This window comes from Sciurus carolinensis, chromosome 8, assembly GCF_902686445.1.
Source record: "Sciurus carolinensis chromosome 8, mSciCar1.2, whole genome shotgun sequence".
NCBI lineage: Eukaryota > Metazoa > Chordata > Mammalia > Rodentia > Sciuridae > Sciurus > Sciurus carolinensis.
The window spans coordinates 6,497,088-6,519,905 of NC_062220.1; the positions used below are offsets into that span (position 1 = coordinate 6,497,088).

The window sequence follows — 22,818 nt, forward strand, 5'->3', positions numbered from 1 at the left end:
TGTGGCTCAGGGGTAGAGCACTCACCTGGCATGTGTGAAGCTCTGGGTTCAATCCCCAGTACTCCCAAAAATAATAATAACAACAACCTCCATGCCAGTGGGCTCAAGGGACGAAGTACCAAATCAGAGGAAATAATTCTTGAGATTTAAGATTTTGCACTTGCTTGAGAACTATTGTTCTTTTCTTTTTTTTTTTTTTTTTCCAGAAAGGGAATGTCTGTCCCATCATTATATTTTGGATGTACATAACGTTTGATTTCACAAGTTCACAATTGGAAAGCAATTTACATCAGAATTAAATTGTAACTTCTCACACCCATATCTGATTTAGATAATAATTAGATGATACTTTGAACTTAGATTTTAAAATTAATCCTGGAACAATTTTGCCTCCTAAAACTTTGGGGGCTACTGGAATGGAATCAATGTCCTTTTATGTAAGAAGGACATGCATTTTGGAGTGCCAGGAGCAGTGTTATGGTTGAGTGGATTTACCCCTGCACACACACACACAAACACTCACAAATTCATATGTTGAAATTCTCCCTCCCAAGGAGATAGTGTTAGGAGGTTGATCCTTAGGGAGGTGATCAGGTCATGTGGTCAGAGTCCTAATGAATGAGATTAGTTCCCCTAAAAAACAGTTGCAAGACCCTCTTTGCTCGTTCTTCCATGTGAGGTTAGAGTGAGAAGGTGGCAAGTTAGGAGGAAGCTGGACCTCACCAGATCTGATCTTCCAGTGCCTGGATCTCAGACTTCCCACCATCCATCATTCATGGCGTATTGTCAGAGCAGCCCAATGGACTAAGACAACAGTCAGGAGAAATGTACTGGACTTCTTGAAGCACTATCTGCATTCCTGTGCTCATTGCAGCATTAGTCACAGAAAGGCAAGACATTTGGACAACCCAAGTGTACATGGACAGGTGAATGGAAAGGGAAACGTGGCATGTGTAGGTCTGTGCATGTTGTATCATGCAACATTATTTAGGATTTAAAAGGATGTTGTATTAGTCAGGTTCCCTAGAGGAACACAATCAACAGCAAGTATGATTATAAAAAGGGTATTTATTAGTTTGGCTTACATAACCAAAAGCTGGATAGTCCACAATGGCTGTCTACAGGTTGGAGAGCGGGAAGAACCAGTAACTGCACAGTCCAATAAGCTGAAGCCTCACAGCAAGAGGTGTCAATGATGCTACCCCAGTCCAAAACTGAGGCTTCTGGGAACTCCCTGGAGAATCACTGGCAGAGTTCACTTTGGAAGAGTGAAGGAGAGAGAGTTTGATGTCCTCAGGCGATCACAGCAGCAATAAAAAACCTGTTCAAGAAGAATAGAGCTTGCATCTGCTGCTGCTTCCTTGTTCTTCCAACTTTTATTCCATCCAAGCCTCCAGCCTGTTGGATGGTGCTGCCCATGCTTAGGGAGGGGCTCCACTTCAATTGGTTACCCCACATGCCAATCATTCCTAGAGGCACCCCCAATGACACAGCATCCTTTTTAATCTTCAGCATCTCTTAACCAATCGAGCTGACAATTCAAATTAACCATTACAGATATTGTGTCATTTATCACAATATGGATAAAATGGGGGATATTATACTTAATGAATTAAGCTAAACATAAATACAGCATGATCTCACATACACATGGAATCTAAAAATGTCAAACTCCTAGAAGCAAAGAGTAGAATGTTGGTGTCCAGGGACTAGAGATTTGTGGCAAATGGGGAAATGTTCATCAAGGAGCACAAAGATTCAATTATGCAGGATGAATCAGTTCTGGAGACCTAATAATGTACAACACAATTATTATAGTTATGATGCTGTCTTGCATTTTTGAAATTTGCTAAGAAAGTAGACTTTAAATTGTTCTCACTGCACTAAAAAAAAAAAAAAAAAAAAAAAGAACTACGTGAGGTGACAGGTATATTAATTACTAGAATTACTAATTTCACAATGTATATCTATGTCAAAACATCACACTGTCCACAATCAGTATATGCAATTCTTATTTGTCGACTATATCTCCATAAATCAGGAGATGGAAAATATTGTTGTAGCCATCTTTGGAATATGCAATAATTCACTACAGTAACAAACTCTACTAAATTAAAAGGCAAGAATGTGATTTACACTACTTCCACAACATATGCCATATTTTTAAAATCTTCTTCCAAATCTTATTTAAAACATATTCAAATATATTCTCCCTAGCTTCTTCCCTTATATTTCCAAGTTTTTCATCATATTTCATCTTTATATATTCTATTTCTTCCTTCTTTTCTTTCTCTGACTTATTAGCGTATTCCTCTTCTATCAGTCGAATTTCCTTATCTAGGTCTTCAGCATAAATTTTCCTCAGAATCTCTGCACGCTCTTTCAGCCTTTCCTCTGTATCCTCATATATGGCATCAGAAAAGTAAGTCCCTCCATTGTTCTTCACCATCTCCTCTATCAGCTCCACCAGATGCTGCACTTGAACTTCCTTCTCAGTCTTGTCTGTTTTGTTGCTAATGGCATAATAGCGGTTCCCACACTCTTTGATGATATTTTTTAGCTTCTCATCTGCATCTTCTATGAAGCTATCAATACTCTGGCCCTCCAACTCTTCCTTGTGAGTGAACAAGAGTATCGTGTGCTTCATGGCCTCCTTCCCGAAGACGGCCTTGATCAATGCAATAGTGTTCTGCTCTTCCACAGTGTAGCGGCCCAGCTGCATGACCATGACGATGGCGTGAGGTCCTGGGCAGGAGTAGAGGACACAGCGACTGATTTCGGCACACGTAGTCCCCAGAGACTTCCTGGTATCAAAGAGCCCTGGAGTATCAACAACGCGAAGGTTTCTCCCCTTCCATTCTCGGGTTGCATCTTGACAGACCTTGGTAATAGCTTGGGCAGAAATCTTAGAAACAAACTTCTCTTCTCCAAGGATGGTGTTTGCCGTGGCACTTTTCCCACTTCCAGTTCTCCCTACCAGAACGATTCTGAGGGTATCATTTTGGTGGTCATCCATATTCCTAGAGGCAGACCCTGGAGCTGAGGCACACACAGACCTGGAAGAGTGAAAGGAGAGAAGAATACCAGGTTAGCTAAACACAAACAATTCCCAATCCCCTTTTCTTCTTTTTTTTCTCTCACTGAAATTTGGTAATATTTTATTATCCTTATTTGTCCCAGTAGAGAAAAAGATGGTCCATTTACTGTGGAAGAAATAATAGAGAAATTAAAGAGTTCCCCTGAGAAGAGTCCCTTGTCCAGATGATTTCACGGGGACTCCAATGAAACTGACAAATCCGATCATCTCACTGCTACTTAAACTGCCGTGGTTATAGAAGCGTGCGCCCACCCCCACCACTAGCCCATGTGCCAACACTGGGAAAGTGCCCGTGGCCCCAGCCCCTGCTGCTGGCCTGTGCCTAAGCCAGCACTGAGGGTGTGTGCACCTGCATCCCTGCCCTGCCACTTGCCTCAATGCCAGTCAAGACGGAGGGCAGCTCCGGGCTCCCACTGCTCTGCCATCAGCTACAGACAAAGAAGCGTAGCTACTGTGTGTCCAGCTAGAACCCAAGCCAAAGTAGCTGCCCAACTGACACCTGAAACACATCTCCAGGAGAGGCTTTCTACTACGAATGCCATCCTTTAAAAATGATAGAGACGACTGATATGAAAGATATGCAAATATGATCCTCGAGACACAAGAAATCAGAAAAAGCAAAGTAACAGGATGCCTTTAAAGGAACACAAGAACTGTTCAGCCACAGACCCCAAAGAATGAGATTGATGAAATGCCTGATAAAGAATCTGAAAGAACGGTTATGATGAAATTCAATGAGACACAAGAGAATACCTACAACATTTCAGCAAAATTAGGAAACCCTCATTCATGATATGAATAGGGAATTTAGCAAAGAGATGGGAATCTTGAAAAAGAACCAAACAGAAATATTGGAAATGAAGAGCTCAGCAAGTGTTGAAAAATATAGCTTAAAGCCTCAGCAACACACTTCATCAATCGGAAGAAATAATACCTGAATTTATGTAATCTCAACTACTCAGGAGCCTGAGGCAGGAGGACAACAAGTTCAAGATCAGCCTTGGCAAATTAGTGAGCCCTGTCTCTAAACTGAAGTCAGGCATTTTGAAATAGCCCAACCAGGTAAAAAAGAAAGAAAAATAATAAATAATGAACACATCCTCCAAAATCTTGGGACACCATTAAGCAAACAAATAGTCACATGTTGAGAGTACTTGAATTGGAAGAAAAGGAGAAAAGCATAGAAAATCTATTCAATGAAATAATAGTTGCAAATTTCCCTCATCTTGTGAAAGATACGGACATCCATGTACAGAAGACCCACAGAGCTCCAAAGACATGACCAGAAAAAATTCTCAAGGTGGCTCATCATAGTCATAGCCAACCTGTTAAAAGTACAAGACAAAGAAAGAATTCTAAAGCTGCCAGAGGAAAGCAGCAAGTTCACCTTACAGACCCAGAAGGGAATAAAATGACATACAACACTTCTGAAAGAAAATCACTGTTAACCAAGAGCACTCTACCCTGAAAATCTAGTTTTGGGAAATGAAGGAGAAATAAATATTTTTCAAGATAAGCAAAATCTGCAGGAATTCATCACCTCCAGTCCAGCTTTACAAAAGAAACTGAATGGAGTCTGTTTCTAGAAGCAAAAGAAAGGAAACAGTCTAAAATTACACAAAAGTATTAAACCCCATTGGAAGAGCAGATGACAAAAGAGGAATAGAAAAGAACCAGACATTATCAATACAGTAGACCACCAAGTCACAAAGGTGAATGGGGGAAGAATAGAAAAAGTATATTCAAAACAATTAAGCCCTTACCTGTCAGTAATCACCTTGAGTATAAATAACCTTGAGTGTAAACTCCTCAATTAAAAAATACAAAGCTAGCTAAAGGGATACAAAAACAACATCCAGAGATATGCTGCCTGTAAGAAACTCTTTTCACTAGTAAAGACACTCAGACTGAAAGTGAAAGACAGAAAAATATATTCCCATGCATACAAGAACCAGAAATGAACAGTAGTACCTTATATCATAGATGTAAGGACAAAAATTACAAAAAGAGACAACAAAGGTGGTTCACCATGATCAAGTGGAATTTATCTCAGGATGCAAGGATTATCCAACACACAGAAGTCAATTAAATGTAATACGTCAAATCGACAAAATGAAGGACAAAAATGATCTGATTATCTCAACAGATGCTGATATGTCATTCAATAAAATCTGACATTCCTTCATGATAAAAAAACCCTGGGTAAAAAATTAGGGATAGGAGGAAAATGCCCCAACAAATTAACAATTATATATGACAAATGCTGCATCTATTTCCTACCACTCCAACACTTGACATGGTTCGGTTGGAGTAAAGGATTTAACACTTGACACGGTTCTGTTGAAAGATCATCCTCCCTCTTAGGGGCCATAGGCGTAGCATGTCTCCATGTGCAGTTGCTTTTAATACTAATCATCAATATAGCCTTAGATTCAGATTATAGAGAGTACTGGGGAGATTTCATGGTGCTGGGACACAAAATAACATACAATAAAGTTTAATATTAATGCTTAGATGAAATCATAAATAAGCAATTATGATTTGCTCAAATTTGTAAGGAGCCTGTGATTTCTTTAATATACAAATTCTCTAAAAGTTATATATAGTTATATGAGAGTGTATTCCTCTGAGCTTTGATGTGGTGTTTGGTCTTCATTGCTTTCTTAGTGTTTATGATTAAGTTTAAGGATATTTTTTCCACTTAATAAATAAATAGGTTAATCATAAGTACAATTTGTATTCTTCCTATGTCTAGTTAGAGTTTTAGTCCATCATTGAGTACATGAAAGAATAAATATCAACTATAAGCTGATTCTTCTATTCTCTGTTAGTAATAACAAAAAACATTCCACTGTTAATAACTAACATTAGAGTTCTTGGAAGGGGTAACTTCTACAGAAACTTAATGTCGTATTCTTTCAGGTAGAGAGCACGGCACCCTCTACCTTGCTGGGAACTGTTTTTCTTTTTAAGCTATCATACAGTAAAAACATGTTTATTGAATAAGATCATTAATTATATTCTTGAAGATTTTTTTACTTAACATTTCCATCTATTAACCAAGAAATGATGTAAGCAATACCAAAGAAAAAACATACAAAAAGACTCTGTGAACAATAAAGATTCAGACTCAGTCTCAGAATGCTTGGTGTCTCTGTGTGCTGTTTCTCCACCGCGCCGACGCCTCCCATCCAACTCGGACCACCGACTGCTGCTAGGACTGGACCCCGGCAGACAAACACACAGTCAATGTTACATCAAATGAGTGAAAGAATTTCCTTTACAATCTGAAACCAGACAAGGATGTCCACTCTCACTACTCCTATTCACTCTAGTACTAGAATTTCTGGACAGAGCAATTAGACAAGAGAAGAAAATGAAAGGCATGTGAGTATGAAGGGAAGCAGCCAAATTACCTCCATTTAGGGTTAATATCCAGAATATATAAAAACTCAAAAAAATTAATGCCAAAACTAAAAAGCAAAACAAATAACCCAATCAATAGAGAAAATGTTCCAAACAGACATTTTTCAAAAGAAGAAATATAAATCCATGAAAAAATGTTCAACATCATTAGCAATCAGGGAAATGTAAGCCAAAACTACACTGAGGTTTTTATCCCACTCCAGTAAGAATGGCAGTTATCAAGAATACAAACAACAATAACTGCTGGTAGAGACGAGTGGGGGAAGGTATTCTTTTATATTGTTGGTGGGACTGAAAATTAGCACAACCGCTTTGGAAAGTCGTATGGAGAGTCCTCAAAAGACTAGAATTGGAGCTGCCATATGATGCAGCTGTCACACTGCTTGATATTTATCCAAAAGACTAAAATTAGTGTACTATAATGATATATGCAGATCAATAACTATAGGAGCACAATTCACAATAGCCAAGTTATGGAACCAGCCTAGGTGCCCATCAACAAAAGAATGGATAAAGAAAGTTTTACTTAATCATAAAGAAGAATGAAATTATGACATTTCCTGGAACTGAGACAGAACTAGAGAACATCGTGTTAAGTGAAATAAGCCAGACTCAGAACATGCAGAAGTAAGAGAAAGAGGAAAAAAATGAATAAAAAAGGGGGATATTGCAAAGATAAAAGAGAGAACAAAAAAGTAGAAGAAGCGGATTGAGAAGGAGGGATGGAGGGAGGGCATGGGGAAATACTGGGGAATAAAATCTACCAAAGTAGGCTATTTCCATATGAAAATACCAAAATTACTACAGGTTTCATATGTAATTATAATGCAGTAAAGCAAGCAGATCAGGGGAGAAAAGAAAAGGTAATGGGAATGAAATTGATTAAATTATGTCATGCCTATGTACAAACATGGCATAAAAATTCCCACTGCTAATGTATAAATACAATATAATGCTCAAATAAAAATCTTCTACATTTGCTGATGATATGATTCTGTATGTGCAAAAACCTATTCTAAAAGAGTAACAGAATCGAGATTAACCTACAAAAACCAACAGCATTTTTATGTACCAATAATGAACTTGCCAAGAAATAAATCATGAAAGTAATTTTTACAGTACCTACTCTCAAAAATTAAAGACCTAGGAATAAATTTAACCAAAGAAATTAAAAACCTCTACAATGAAAATTACAAAACACTGATGAAAGTAATTGAACCAGGGGCTGTAGCTCAGTGGCAGAGTGCTTGCCTAGCGTGTGCACGGCACTGGGTTCCTTCCTTAGCACCGCATAAAAATGAACAAATGAAATAAAGGCAGGCTGTTCATCTATAACTACAAAAAAATCTTTAAAAAAAGAAAGTAATTGAAACAGACACAATAAAATGGAAAGATATCCCATGTTCATGAATTGGAAGAATTAATATTTTAAAAATGTCTGTACCACCCAAAATAATTAACAGATGTAATGTAATGCCCATCAAAATATCAGTGACATTCTCCACTGAACTGGAAAAAATCCTAAAATTAAAAAAGGACCCCAAATGGCCAAAAAGAATCTTGAACAAAGAATTAAGCTTGAGGCATCACAATGCCTGCTTTTGAAATATACGACAGAGCTATAGCAACCAAACAGCATGGTACTGACATCAAAACAGACACACAGACCAATGGAATAGAATAGAGAACCTCAAAATACCTTACACATCTGAAGTCAACTTATTCTCAACAAAGGTACCCAAATCATACATTGGAGAAAAGACAGCCTCTTTAATAAATGGTTCTGGAAAAACTAGATATTCATATGGAGAAGACTGAAACTTGCAAACTATCAGTCTTGCGGGGTTAACAGACATACCAGAAAATTGGGAGTTAAAAAGTGAGTCAGTTTTCAAGGCTATGAAGTTAAGATAACACACCAAGAGATGGGAGGCTGACAAGCCAGTTCAATTTAAGATTACAAAATACCAAGAAGCCAGACAAGGTCACCAAAATCAAATCCACTAAGACAGGACAACTATCTATCCTGTTCTGAAAACGGTATTAGTAACTCAGCTGATGAGCAAATTCCAGGAGGAGGAGGCAAATGCATGCATAAAATGGTCACCAAAGTAGCTACAGTTACCTTTACTTTATTACTACAGTAAAAGCACTCCCCTACCTGGAGGCTTACAGTGGTAATCAGACCTGGGTCAGACCTTCAGGAATGATGAAGATGAGTCCAGCTGCGACTAAAATCCTCCTCCACATGCAATGACATCACGAGACCGAGTCCCTGCCCACCCACAGAAGCCCCAGAGCTGTGTGCATTGGTCCTGTGCTTGGATCAGCCTGAGATTTCTGTCCCGTGTGTGTGCCCATCTTAGGCTTGAGCAGAAGAATAAGGAGTCTTATTCCCATCAGTCTGCTTTTATTCGATTCTTCTGATGGAAAGCACGAGAACCCACTGAGTTGGTGACAATCTAAGAAGTGATTAATACTGAGAACATGTAAGGAACTAAAATAACAAAGGAACAATCCAGTTTTAAAATGGGCAAATGATCTGACTAGACATATATAAAAAGAAGAAATACAAATGACCAACAACTATATGAAAAAATGCTCAATACCATTACTCACCAGGGAAATGCAAATGAAAACCACAATGCAACATCATCTCACTCCAGTTAGAGTGACTACTATCAATGAGACAAAAAAGAACCCGTGCTGGTGAGGATGTGGAGAAAAAAGAACTCTCCTACGCTGTTGGTGGAAATGCAAATTAATACAGCCATTATGGAGAACAGTAGGAGGGTCCTCATAAAACTAAGAATAGCCCACCATATGATCCAGATATCCCACTTCTGGGGATGTATCTAAATGACATAAAATCAATATACAAAAGAAATACTGGCACTACCATGTTTATCGCAGACTAGTCACAATAGCCAGGATAAAAACCAATCTAGCCTGGTGTGGTGGTTCACACCTGCAACCCCAGCAGCTCAGGAGGCAAGAGGATTAGAGGTTCAAAGTCAGCCTCAGCAATTTAGTGAGGCCCGAAGCAACTTAGGAAGAACATGTCTAAAATAAAAAATAATAAAGGGCTGAGAAGGTGGCTCAGTGGGTAAGCACTGCTGGGTTCAATCACTTGTATGAAAAAAGAAAGAAAAGAAGGAAGGAAGAAAGAATCCGAGGTCCTCACGAATGGACGAATGAATAAAGAAAATGTAGTATATAAGCATAATCAAATATTATTCAACCATAAAAAAGTGAAAACTGACATTTGCATGAAAATGGATAGAACTGGAGGACATTATGTTGAGTGAAATAAATCCGACCCAGAAAGATAAATATCACATGGCCTCTCTCATATGTGAAAAATTAAAAGTCAGCCTGAACGTAGACTAGTGATTGCTAGAGGCTGGGAAGGCTGGGGGGCACGGAGCGTAAAGAGAGGATACAGAGGGGGCCACGTGGTTAGAGGGAGGAATGAGTTCTAGTGTTCTGCAGCCAGTGGGATGACTGTAGCTCCACAAACCCGTTATATATTTAAGAGGACATAGAAGAGAGCGGTTCCAAGGCTCCAAACCTAAAGAAATAATAAGGAAGACAGGCACAATGGTACTCATGCCTGTAATCCAAGGCACTAGGGAGGCTGAGGCAGGATTGCAAGTTCAAGTCCAGCCTGGACAACTTAGGGAGACCCTGAATTTAAAAAAACAATCAACGACAACAACAAAAACTAAAAAAAAAAAAAAAAAAACCAAAAAAAACAGGAAAAAGGCAGGGTGGCTGGGGATGTAGCTCAGTGGTAAAAGCTTACATAGAATGCAGAAAGCCCTGGGCTCTAGCCCCAGTACCTGAAAAATAAATAAGAAAATAAAATAAAAGAGTTGGTGATGTATCTCAGTGGTAGAGCAAAAATAAGTAATAAGGAGATAGAAATGCTAATTATACTGATTTGATCAGTACACATTATATACAGTGCTGAAATATCATACCGAATCCCAAAGTGCAGACAAATATTTCATGTTAATCAAAAAGAAAAAAGAAAAAAATAATAAAAGAAAAAATTTTAAATTCCTTCCATGAGGTAAGTATAATATTGATTCCAAAAGCTGATAAAGATTTTACCAATAAAGAAGGCTACAGGTGGTCTCATTTGTTAATACTGATTTTAGAATCCTAAATGAATTATTAATGCCAATAAATAATACACCATGATTGTGATCCAATGCAAAAATACTAGAATGGTTATTTATAAGAGAACTGATTGTTACAACACATCCCATTAATAGATTCAAAAGAAAATTACCTAGATGCAGAAAAAAATATTTGACCAAATTTCACATTGATTCATATTTAAAGCTTTTTACCTAACAGCAATTAGTAGACACTTCTTTAATATGATTTAACATAAATACAAATTTCAAAAATTTTGCCATCATTTTTTTTTCTTCTGGAGGTAAAAAATTGATTATAAAGTTCATTTGGATGAAGAAAAGTGACCATTATCCTGAACAACAAGAAAGGAAGAGAAAAGTAGCTCTTCCTGATAGTAAATGATTCCAGTTCTATAACTCCAGCAGGAGGATGCTAGGGCATGAAGAGGCAGAGAGAAAATTCAAATCAAATTGCCCATCTTGATTTCATTTATATTGAATTTAACCACCCTAAGCTACATGTATATTCCACAAGGCTGTATCCCTTATCAATGGGGAAAGATAACCAATTTTATAAGCAACATTGGGATAACTATATAATCTTACAGAAAAATATTAAATTGCATTTATTTCCTCATGCCACATTAGTTCCAAATAGATTAGAAATTTAAATGTAAAAACGTTAACTCTGACTTTTTAAAGAGCATTTTGAGAGATTCAAGATGGTGGAATAGAGGAAGCTGCATCCCTAGTTGCTCAGTGAGTCCGTATTCAAGTAGCAGGGTGCTGCTTCTCAGTGAGGTGATTGAGGGAGGGATTCCACTAAAATATGGGACAGTCGGAATGTCTTAGAGACCCGGAAATTCAGGGGCAATGAACAAAGAAGAAAGTTCACTGGCGCCAGGCTGGTTGTGGCAGTGGCAGGGCAGAAGTAGTGGCCCTGGGTCACCAAGGAGGGGAGGGAGAACACAGAGAGACACGGGAACAGAGCTGGCGAGGCTAAACCTGAGATCAGAAGCAGCTGCACTTAGCTGAGCCAGAGGCTGCACCTCAAACTGGTGTTGGCAAAATGCTGAGTTCCTCGGCTGGCTGTGGGAGCCGAGGCTGAGCCCTCGGGGGGTGGCCGTGCCCCAGTGGGAACCCTGGAGACCAGCGGGCAAGGGCCTGCCGTGTGGCCGAGGGAGCATGTAGCAGAAGGTGACTGAAGCAGGAAGAGAGAAGACTGTGCCCAAGGGGATTCAAATCAGAAAATGAAGGGGGCCCAACTCACCTCTCCTGGGAGTCTTGACGGCTCAGCGACCAGCTGGAGTGGGCTGGGACTCTGAATAGGCAGGGGTGAATACACTCAGGGACTGAGTCTGGGAAGGCCACGTTCCTGGGCAGCAGTGTGTGCGTAGGGGGGCGGGTACTGGCTCCTCTGCCCCATGAGCAGAATTCCTGGGGATCTGCACCTGCCAGGCCCTCGGGGTGTGTGGATCCCATCTCTCCAGAGCAGATGCCACTCCACAGAGCCCCTGAGACCTGATGAGACTTAAGCCCCAGACACTGGACCTGCCCTCAGGGAACTCTGCCGCAGCCTCACCTGGGAGAGCACAGATCTGGTCTGGGCAGACAAAACTCCGAAGGACTCCATTCCAGCGCAGCTGGTGAGAGGGAAGCTGAGAGCCATTCCAACCAGCTCCCGCCTTCCGCCACTCCAGCTGGCAGCTCAGTGAGCAACGCAGAGAGAGCAATGGGCCCCTTTCTCTCAGGACGTAGCCCAAGAGAAATGGAAAGAAGGACAGTTGAACATAGGCAGTGAACATCCTCTGACTATTCTGATCACCTTAGTGGAGGTGATTCCTTCATTTTTCATTGGTTCATGGACATACACACGTACACACATTAGCTTAGTTTTTCATTTTTGGCATTTTAAAAATGTAGTTATTTTTCCTCTGAGGGTTAGGGTGTCAGTTTGTTTGGTTATGGATTTTTGGTTTGTTTCTCTTTCTTGCCTTTCTTCTCCCACTAATAGCCAAATCCTCTTGTTCTTTCTTTCTCTCTCCCTTTACTTTTTCCCCCTATTTTCCTCCTTCCTTATAGTCATTACTTGCTACATCTCTTTTGAATTCCCTCTGTTCACTTTTTTTTTTTTTTGGTAGGGGGAATTGAACTCAGGGGCACTCGGTCACTTAGCCACATCCCCAGACTTATTTTATACTTTATTTAGAGACAGGGTGTCACTGAGTTGCTTAGTGCTCGCTTTTGCTGAGGCTGGCTTTGAACTCACAATCCTCCTGCCTCAGCTTCCAGAGCTGCTGGAATTACAGGTGTGTGCCACCATGCCCCGCTCTGTTCACTTTCTGAATACTGAAAACTCTCTCATATCTTCCTATCACATTTTCCTTTCTCTTGACTCTACTTTTACCATCTTTTAGAACTAACTGGCTTATATAACTCCTGTCCCCACCACTCATGTTGTAATTGTTACTGCTGTGGGTGATAGAGTTGATACCTGCTGTTTTGCTTTAAAAACAGATCTAGTTTGTTGTTATTTATTGTTTTTGCTGTTGACAACTGCTGACCCCATCATTCCTAATTTTTGTGGTAGTTAATTTTGTAAATGTCATAGTAGGAACTGGGTATATATTCAATGCTGTATATTGTTTGCTTTGGTTGCAACTATTGCTTGTTTCCCCCTATTCTGTGAAGTGCTGGAGACCTATAGGGATATCTTAAGTTCACAGGGTACAGACTGCTGAGCTAAACTCAGTCAAAACACAGTGGTGCATGCCTATAATCCCAGTGGCTCGGGAGGCTGAGGCAGGAGGATCTCAAGTTCAAAGCCAGCCTCAGCAAAAGCCAGGCGTTAAGCAACTCGTTGAGACCCTGTCTCTAAATAAATAGGGCTGGGGATGTGGCTCAGTGGTCAAGTGCTCCTGAGTTCAATTCCCGATAGCCCACACATGCAAAAAAAAAAACCCAAAAAAAGACAGTGTGCTTTGCTTCACACACAAACTAATGACATTTAAATTTCAGCTACAATTTAATACAAAGAATAAAAGTGATAAGAACCCAAACTAATAACCAGGACCCAAGTAGGAATAGCTAGTTGTGGGCCCCAGGTCCCACTCAGGGACATTCACTGCTATAGCAAAAACAGAATTGTCACAAAGGCTGTGGATACTACACCTACAAGGGGGATTCAGTCCAGATCATTCTAGGACACTTTGGCAAGAGAAGGCTGTGCCCTAAAAAGGCCCACACATAAAGAGTGGAAGAGAAATCCATCCCAACAGATGCATAAAAGCCAACAAAGGAATATAAGAAATATGAAAAGACAAGGTAACATAACACCTCCTCAAGTTCATAATTCAGCAGCAACTGACTCCAAAGATATTGAAGTGGACAAAATACCAGATAAAGAAATCAAAGAATGATTATTAAAATGATCAATGAATACCAAGAGAACACACACACACACACACACACACACACACACTGAATGAATTAAGGAAGTCAGTATGGGACATAAAAAGAAATTCAATAAGGAGAGAGAGAGATATTTAAAAAGATCCCAAACAAAATCTTGGAAATGAAAGACACAACAAATCAAATAAAATGTTCAATTAAAAGTCTCTAATAGAGCAGAACACGTTGAAGATAGAATCTCCAAACTGGAAGACAAAGTCTTAAACATTCAGACAATATTAAAGAAGAATATAAATAACGATGGTCAGAATATACAAGAACTCTGGGACAACATTTAGAGATCAAATTTAAGAATCATTGAAATTGAAAAGGGTTGTGAGATGCAGGTTCATGGTGTGGATAATCTCTTCAGAGAAATAATAACAGAAAATTTCCAAACTTTGAGAATAAAATGGACATACAGATACAGGAGGCATTCAAAACCCAAAATAGACAAGATCATAAAAGAACCTCTCTATGACACATTATAATTAAAATGCCTATTATGACATTTTAAAAAATGCTTACCATACAGAACAAGGATAGAATTTTAAAAGACTCAAGAGGAAAATATTATGTCACATTTAGAGGCAAGTCAATCAAAAATACTTCTGATTTCTCAGTACAAACTCTAAAAACTGAAGGGCTTGGAATGATGTCTTCTAAATCCTGAAAGAAAATAACTGTCAATTGAGATTGTTATATCCATCAAAGCCATCCCTCAAAATCAAAGAGAAAATAAAAACCTCCCAAGGTAAGTAGAGACTAAAAGAATTCATGACTACTTAGCTGGCACAACAAAACTTACTTAAGGAAATATTTCACACAGAGGTAGCTAAAAACAAAACAAAAACCAACCAACCAAAATCTACCAGATATGGTGGCACACACCTGTAATCCCAGCAGCTCGGGAGGCTGAGACAGGAGGATTGAAAGTTCAAAGCCAGCCTCAGCAACTTACCAAGGCCCAAAGCGACTTAGTGAGATCCTGTATCAAAATAAAAAATAAAAAGGGGCTGAGGACATGGCTCAGGGGTTAAGTGCCCCTAGGTTCAACCCCTGGTATCCAAACAAAAACAACTCAGAGCTCATAAATCTCACAAATGAACAGATCTCATTTGAAGAGTAGCTAAATAAAGGAGAAACAGGTCCAAATTAAACATTAATCAAAATGGCAGGAATGAATAAACACCTCCCTATAATACCATTGAATGTACATGGTCTCAACTCTCTAATTAAAATATGTAGGTTGGCAGAATGGATTAAAAACCAAGACCCAAGTATATGCTGTTTGCAAGAGACTCACCTAACAGGCAAAGAAATTCAGAGGCTGAAAGCGTAAGGATGGAAATTGATAAACCATGTATGAAGCCAGAAAACAAGCAGGAGCAGCTGCTCTCATAGATGACAAAGCAAACTTCAGGCCAAAATTAATCAGAAGACACGAAAAAGGTCACTTCATACTGCTACCCAACAAGATGATATAACAATAATAAATAATTACGCCCCAAATGTAGATGAAACTAACTACATGAAAGAGACACTACTCAAATTAAAGGCTCAGAGAGACCCTGGTACAATAATGCTGTGTGATTCCAAACAAAAACTCAGTAAAGACTCTTCAGACCTGAAAAATATAAATCAAATCGACTTACTAGACATCTATAGAATATTTCATCCAACAACAGCAGAACACACTTTCTTCTCACCTCTTTGCACCTCTTGGAACCTTCTCCAAAATAGACCATATTTTAGATCACAAAGCAATGCTTAGCAAATACAAAATAATACTTATAATTCCTTGCATCTTATCAGATCATAACAGAATAAAATTAGGAATCAACACCCAATCCCTGTGGGAAACTATATGATTACATGAAGATTGAATGATACACTTTTCAGGTTTTGTTTGTGTGTTTTGCTTTGGGTACTGGAGATTGAATGAAACCAGGGGCATGCAACCACTGAGCAACATCCCCAATCATTTTACTTTTTATTTTGAGACAGTATCTCATTAAGTTTCTTACAGCCTCACTAATTTGCTGAGGTTGGTCTCAAATTTGCAATCCTCCTGCTTCAGCCTCCAAGTCACTGACATTCCAGGTGTGCACCACAACACCTGATTTGAACAATGCACTTTTGAATGATGACTGAATGATAAAAGAAATCAGGGAAGAAATCTAAAAATTCTTAGACTCAAATGAGAATAGTGATACAACATACCAGAACTCTGGGACACCATGAAGACAGTTCTAAGAGGAAAGTTCATAGCTATGAGTGCCTATGTAAGAAAACCAGAAAGATCCCAAGTAACCAGCCTAATGATGCATCTCAAGGTCCTCAAAAAAGAGAATGAACCAATTCCAACACCAGTAGAAGGAAGGAAATAATTAAAATCAGAGCCAAAAATCTACGAAATTGAGAATAAAAAATAAAAATAAAAAGGATCAATGAAACAAAGAATTGATTATTTGAAAAGATAAACAAGATGGATAAACCCTTAGCTAAACTAGCCAAAAGAAAAAGAAAGGTGACCCAAATTAATAAAATTAGGGATGAAGGGGCCGGGGTTGTGGCTCAGTGGTAGAATGCTCACCTAGAATGTGTGAGGCACTGGATTCAAGCCTCAGCACCACATAAGAATAAATAAATTAAATAAAGTACTGTGTCCATCTATAACTTAAAAAATAAATACATAAATAAAAATTTAGGATGAAAAAAGAGAAATCACCACAGTCATCACAGAAATCTAGTAGATCATTAGGGACTATTTTGAAAAGGTATACTCCAATAAATTAGAAAACCTAGAAGAAATAGATACATTTCAGGATACATACAATGCCAAAATTCAATCAAGAGGACATAGAAAATGTAATAACTAGCAATGAGAAGCAGTAATAAAAAGACTTTCAACAAAGAAAAGCCCAGGACTAGATGGATTCTCAGTTGAACTCTAGCAGACCTTTAAAGAACTTTAATGCCTGTATTCCTCAAATCATCGTGTGAAATAAAAATGGATGGAACACATCTGAATTCATTCTGCAAAGCCAGTATCACACTCATACCCAAACCAGACAAGAATGAATCAAGGAAAGAAAACTACAGACCAATGAACTTAGACTCTGATGAACTTAGATGAAAAAATACTTAATAAAGTATTAGCAAATAATATTCAACAATATATTAAGACTGCACACCATGACCAACTTGGTTTTATCTCAGAGATGCAAGAATTTTTTAAAAATATTTTTTAGATGTTGATAAACCTTTATTTTATTTATTTATATGTGGTGCTGAGAATCAAACCCAGTGCCTCACACATGCTAGGCAAGTGCTCTACCACTGAGCCACAACCCCAGCTCCTGCAAGAATGTTTAACATATGCAAGTCAGTCAATGTAATTCATCAACTAAATAGAATTAAGTACAAAAATCACAGTCATCTCAAATGCAGAGAAAACCTTTGACAAAATTCAACACCCATTCATGATAAAAATGCCCAAGAAATTGGGATAGAAGTGACCTAACTCAACATGATAAAGTCTATATAAAACAAAAACCCAAAGCTAACCTTATAGCAAACGGGAAAAAACTGAAAGTATTTCCTTTAAAATTCAGAACAAGACAAGGTTGTCCACTCTCCCCACTCCTATTTGATATAGTAGTAGAAATCTAACCAGAGCAATTAGGCATAAGAAGGAAATAAAAGGAATAAAAATAGGAAAGGAAAAAGTCAAATTATCACTGTTTGCAGATGATATAATTCTATATTTAGAAGATCAAAAAAGTTCCATCAGAAGATTACTAAAGCTAATAAACAATTCAATATAGCAGGTTACAAAAGCAACATACAAAAATCAATAGCTTTCTTATATACCAATAATGAGTCTGCTAAGAAAGAAACCAGGAAAACAATCCCACTCACAATAGCCTCAGGGGGAAAAAAAACTAGGAATAAATCTAACCAAGAAGGTGAGAGACCTCTATAATGAAAACTACACAATACTGAAGAAATTCAAGAAGACACAAGAAGATAGAAAAACCTCCCATGTCCATTAATAGTCAAAATTAATGTTTTTTAAATGGCTTAACTACTAAAAACAATTTACACGTTCAATGCAGTCCCCATCAAAATACCAATTACATTCTTCACAGAACTAGAAGAAAACCGTCCTGAAATTCATTTGAAAGAATAAAAGACCCAGAATAGCCACAGTAATTCCGAACCAAAAAAGCAATGCTGGAGACATCACAATACCTGACTTCAAATTATACCACAGTAACAAAAACTACCTGGTGCTGGCATAAAAACGGACACATAGATCGATCGCACCGAACTGATGACACAAAGACAAACACACACAGATATGGTCATCAGATCTTTGACAAAGGTGCCAAAGGCATACAAAAGAAAGAAAAAAGCAAGGAAGGAGAGAGAAAAGAAAAAAGAAAACTGAGCAAGAGAGATATAAATATTTTGAAAGAGATTGCAAAGAAAATTGAAAATGTTTAAATAGGAAATGCAAAGCAATATATAAAAAGACATTGAAATTCAGTCCTAAAAGAGAATATTAGTTAAATATGTAAGAAAAAGTTAAATATATTAAAATTACTTTGATATACTATCTCTCAGCTATAGATTTTGCAAAAATTGAAAAGGTTGCTCACAGAATCTGTTAGTGAAGTATAGGGGAAATAAGTCATCCCTTACACAGTTAGTAGGGCTGGAAAAGCAGACCATCACATTTCAAAGTAAGCAATGCCTTGCAAAATTCTGTATGCACTTACTCTGATTAGCAATTTCGATTTTAGGACTGATCCCAAGCTACAATGACAGAAATACAGAAGGACACATGCACAAGGCTGTTCATGCAGTAAATGTCTGTCGGAGGGGGGCAAATAAAGTAAGATGTGTGCACACTGTGAAGTACCGTCCAGCTGGAAAAAGGAATGAGAACTACCTCTAGGCACCAGTATGGAGCTACTTCCAGGAGACATCATTAAGCTAGAGAAGCAATGGAGAAAACACTACATAGTTACTGCCATTTATATAACAAGGAAGAAAATGGGTTTTACATATTATTTCCTTCATATGTATGTGAAAAAACAAAGGCAAGATAGTCTGATACTAAAGAAACAAAAACCTGTATAGGAATGGGAGGGGCAGGACGAAGGGGACAATCAGGGAAATCTGACACAACTGGTAATATTACAAATTTTAATCGCCTTTTGAAGTCTGATTATGAAAGTGTGGGGGTACTTTTAGATGTTCTCGATCTTTCAGAGATACATAATCTAATACTGGTAACACAGGAGGGCCAACCCCGCTTCAAACTAAAGTGGAGTAGAGAGGGATTGCGTAGAAGATAGAACGAGATGGCATGACCTGATCCTCAATAAAGCCTGGTCTAGGTACACGCAAGTTCTTTGTTTGAACAAGTTTAAAGTTTTCCACAAGCACAAAATGCACCCTGTGTGCACTACAGCCAGCACTGGGAACAGACCACCCATCACTCAGATAAACCCGCTTCACACATTGTCTCCTTTACTCCTCAAAAACAGTCTGCAGTGAAGCTAACTTCACACTCTAACAATTTCATACTGTAATTTTTAAAATGAGGAAACTGATGTAACTTAAAAATGTCAAAAAGGTTCCTGTGCTCACAGATAGTGGGCAGAGCAGGGAGTCCACCTGACTCGCAGCTCACTCTTCAGCAGCGCCGGTGACTCTTCTCGGCTTTTCAGACCATGCTCTAAGGGTCACCATCAGAGCTGGGCGTGGGGGACGGTGACCGGGAGCCAGCCTGCCGCGGGATGCCTGCAAGGCCACCCACTTCTCAGCTGGCTCCTCGCTCTTCCATACAACGAGCCGAGGGGACTGACACAGCCGGAAGCGGTCATTTGGCCAAATAAGTCCAGCCTTGCGGGCTCCTCCTGAGGTCCCCACGGTAAGTGCTGCCCCGGCCTCTCCGGGTGCTCAGAGCCGGGCAGCCAGGCATGACTAAGGCACTTCCTCTACGATGCCACCAGTACAACGGGGAACCGTGGCCTGAAAACAGCCGGGAGGCCTCAAGCCACACGGAGAGAGGCTCTCCTCCGGGCCGTCACCCACCATGGTAGCCCTCCCCACAGGTCGCACCGCCAGGGACACGGCCTGCGTGTGCTGGAAAGGAGAGGGCACACCGAATTCCAGCGTCCCTCTGACATCAGTGACCCGGCTGACCCATGCAGGGTCACCAAACTTGCTGGGATTCTGGCTCTTTTTCAGTAAAAAGAGGGATTTCAATAGTCTCTAAGTTGACCTCCAGCCCTAAACGTCTGCCCTGAGCGCAGTGAGTCCCATGGAGGTAACCAGGAGGTGCCCTCGGCCATGGCACCAGCCGCCACAGAGCCCTGCCCACAGGGGCTCACCCTGTGAATGACTGGTGCGCGGACACCACGCGGGTCAGAGCTGTGCTCCTCCTGTCCACGCCCCAGTCACCACCGCCTGGAGGCGGCCCTGGGGTCCTGCTGGCACAGGGCCTCATCCGCTGCAGACCAGACGCCCCTGAGCGCCCCTCCAGCCCCCGGCTCCGGCCTTCTCCACCGCCAGGCTCACCTTTTGAATGAGTTGATAAGTTCTCAAGTTTTCTCCAAGGACCGCGCTTGAGGCCCTGCTTCTGCTTCTGCTTCTGCTTCTGCTTCTGCTTCAACCGAGAAGCAAAAAGGTCTGCCCCCACCCCAAACCTCTGAATCAGGAAGCGCAGCTGGGTGGAGTCCAGGAAGGCACGCTGCCTTTCCAGAAGCAGGAACACTGCCCTGCGATTTGGTGGTGTTTCCGTTTTGCCAGGTTGAAACACTTGTCTGGGTGCCTGCTGTAACACCAGGATTTCAGTTATATGTTTTGTTTAAGGTCACATCGATGTTGCCCCAGTGGTAGACAAATGTAAGCGTCCTCAGCACACTGAAGGTAGGCTAGGCGAGGCTGATACTCAGAGGCTACAGCCATTTTCAACTTGTGTTTTCAACATGAGTTTATCAGACATAACCCTACTGTAAATTGAGGAGCAACTGTGCGTGTGTGTGTGTGTGTGTGTGTACCCGTATATCCATACATGCACATATATACACAAATGCATATATGCATATATATATTAAAAATTCAGAGCTTTTTCTACTGCTGATGCAAGACAAACACAAGTTTAACTTATTAAGACATTGCAAAAATAATATCAGGAGATAAAAGAATAGTTTCTCATACCACCCCGACTCTTAAACTAATTAACCTCAGTATATCAGTTTCCTGTTGCTGTTATAACAAATTGCCAAAAATGGAGTGGCCTAAAATGGCACAAATTTGGCCGGGGGTGGTAGCACATGCCCATAATCCCAGCAGCACCGGAGGCTGAGTCAGGAGAATCTCAGTTCAAAGCCAGCCTCCACAGCTTAACGAGTTCCTAAGCACCTTAGTGCGATCCTGTCTCAAAAAATAAAACGAACTGGGGGTGCTGCTCAATAGTTGAGAGCCCCTAGGTTCAATCCCTGGTACTTCCCCACAAAAAAAAAGAACCCACAAATTAATTTTCTTAGGTTCTGTAAGTCAAGAGTCCAAAACTGAGTCTTATGAGGATAAATCTAGATGTTAGAGGGTTGGTTCCTCCCGGAGGCTGCAGAGGAACCGGGCTGTGCTTCTTCCTGCTCTGAGGGGCTGCCGGCATCCTTGGCTGTGTCACCCCAGCCTCTGCTGCTGTCATCACACGGGCTTCTTCCTCTTCTGACCTTCTCTCTATTAGGACTTTCGTAGTGCCACTTAGGGACCACCCAGGTAATTCAGGTACTCTCCCATCTCAAGATTCTTGATTCAGTCACATTTGCAAATCCATTTTGCTGTGGAAGATAAACTTCACAGATTCTGGGACTTTGGATACGGTTATTCAGCCTACCAGAGTCTACCCTCCGACCCTTAAAGATCCACGTCCACCCCCCATGCAAAACGCATGCACTCCATCCCAACATCCCTCAGACTTCAACTCATCCAGGCACCAAGCCCAACATCTCATCCAAATATCATTAGCTCAACAGCTCCAAATCTCATCACCTATTACCTAAATAAGGTATGGATGAGACTCTGGTGTATTCTGAGGGAAAAAAAATCCTCTCCATCTGAGAACTGTGACACTAGAAAACAAGTTATCAGTTCACAAACACAGTTCTGGAAAAGGTTTAGAATAGTAGCTTTGGACATTCCCAAAAGGGAGGAAATGGAAGGAAGGAAGGAATCGTCTGTCTCAAGGATATCAAAGTTCAATCCAGCAAACTCCATTAGGTGTCAAGGGCTCAAGAGTAATCCTCTGTGGCTCCTAGCTCTACCCTCTGTGCCAAGGACGCTGCCATGTGAGAAACTCCTCCTTTCTCATGAAGGGTGGTACGTGTATTTAGCTGGGTGGTTTTATCGACCTGTTCCCTGCTGAAAGAACTTTGGAAATATGGTAGCCTGTTTCCATTTTGTTCTGTCTCTGTCCCTTTCAGTCCAAGCTGGTAGTGCTACTTCCAGAATAACAATCTCAAAAAACTTGTTGGTCTCCTCACATGCCGTGTGAATTCACTGTTAGAAGGGAGACTCCTCCACATTTCTCTCCTGCATCCTCTTTCCTCTGCTCCTGGCCTTTACTGAGATAGTTGAGGGGATCTAGGAGTCACACTCCAGATCCCTATCATGCGC

The 22,818-nt window shown here is 40.1% G+C and overlaps 1 protein-coding gene across 4 annotated transcripts; it reads right to left on the reverse strand.

Annotated features, from left to right (window-relative positions):
- Positions 1 to 1,056: 1,056 nt before the first annotated feature.
- On the reverse strand, positions 1,057 to 21,118 carry Gimap7 (GTPase, IMAP family member 7). Of its 4 annotated transcripts, none has more exons than XM_047561393.1 (2): positions 20,716 to 21,118; positions 1,057 to 3,056 (listed from the first exon to the last, which is right to left on the reverse strand). In XM_047561393.1, the coding sequence occupies exon 2, from the start codon at positions 3,014 to 3,016 to the stop codon at positions 2,138 to 2,140; it is 879 nt and encodes a 292-aa protein (XP_047417349.1). In that variant the 5' UTR covers positions 3,017 to 3,056; positions 20,716 to 21,118; the 3' UTR covers positions 1,057 to 2,137. The 4 variants fall into 4 exon arrangements, with proteins under 4 accessions (XP_047417349.1, XP_047417351.1, XP_047417350.1 ...); XM_047561395.1 differs by lacking the exon at positions 20,716 to 21,118 and adding an exon at positions 19,783 to 19,801; XM_047561394.1 differs by lacking the exon at positions 20,716 to 21,118 and adding an exon at positions 12,251 to 12,387.
- Between the last annotated feature and the right edge of the window lie 1,700 nt (positions 21,119 to 22,818).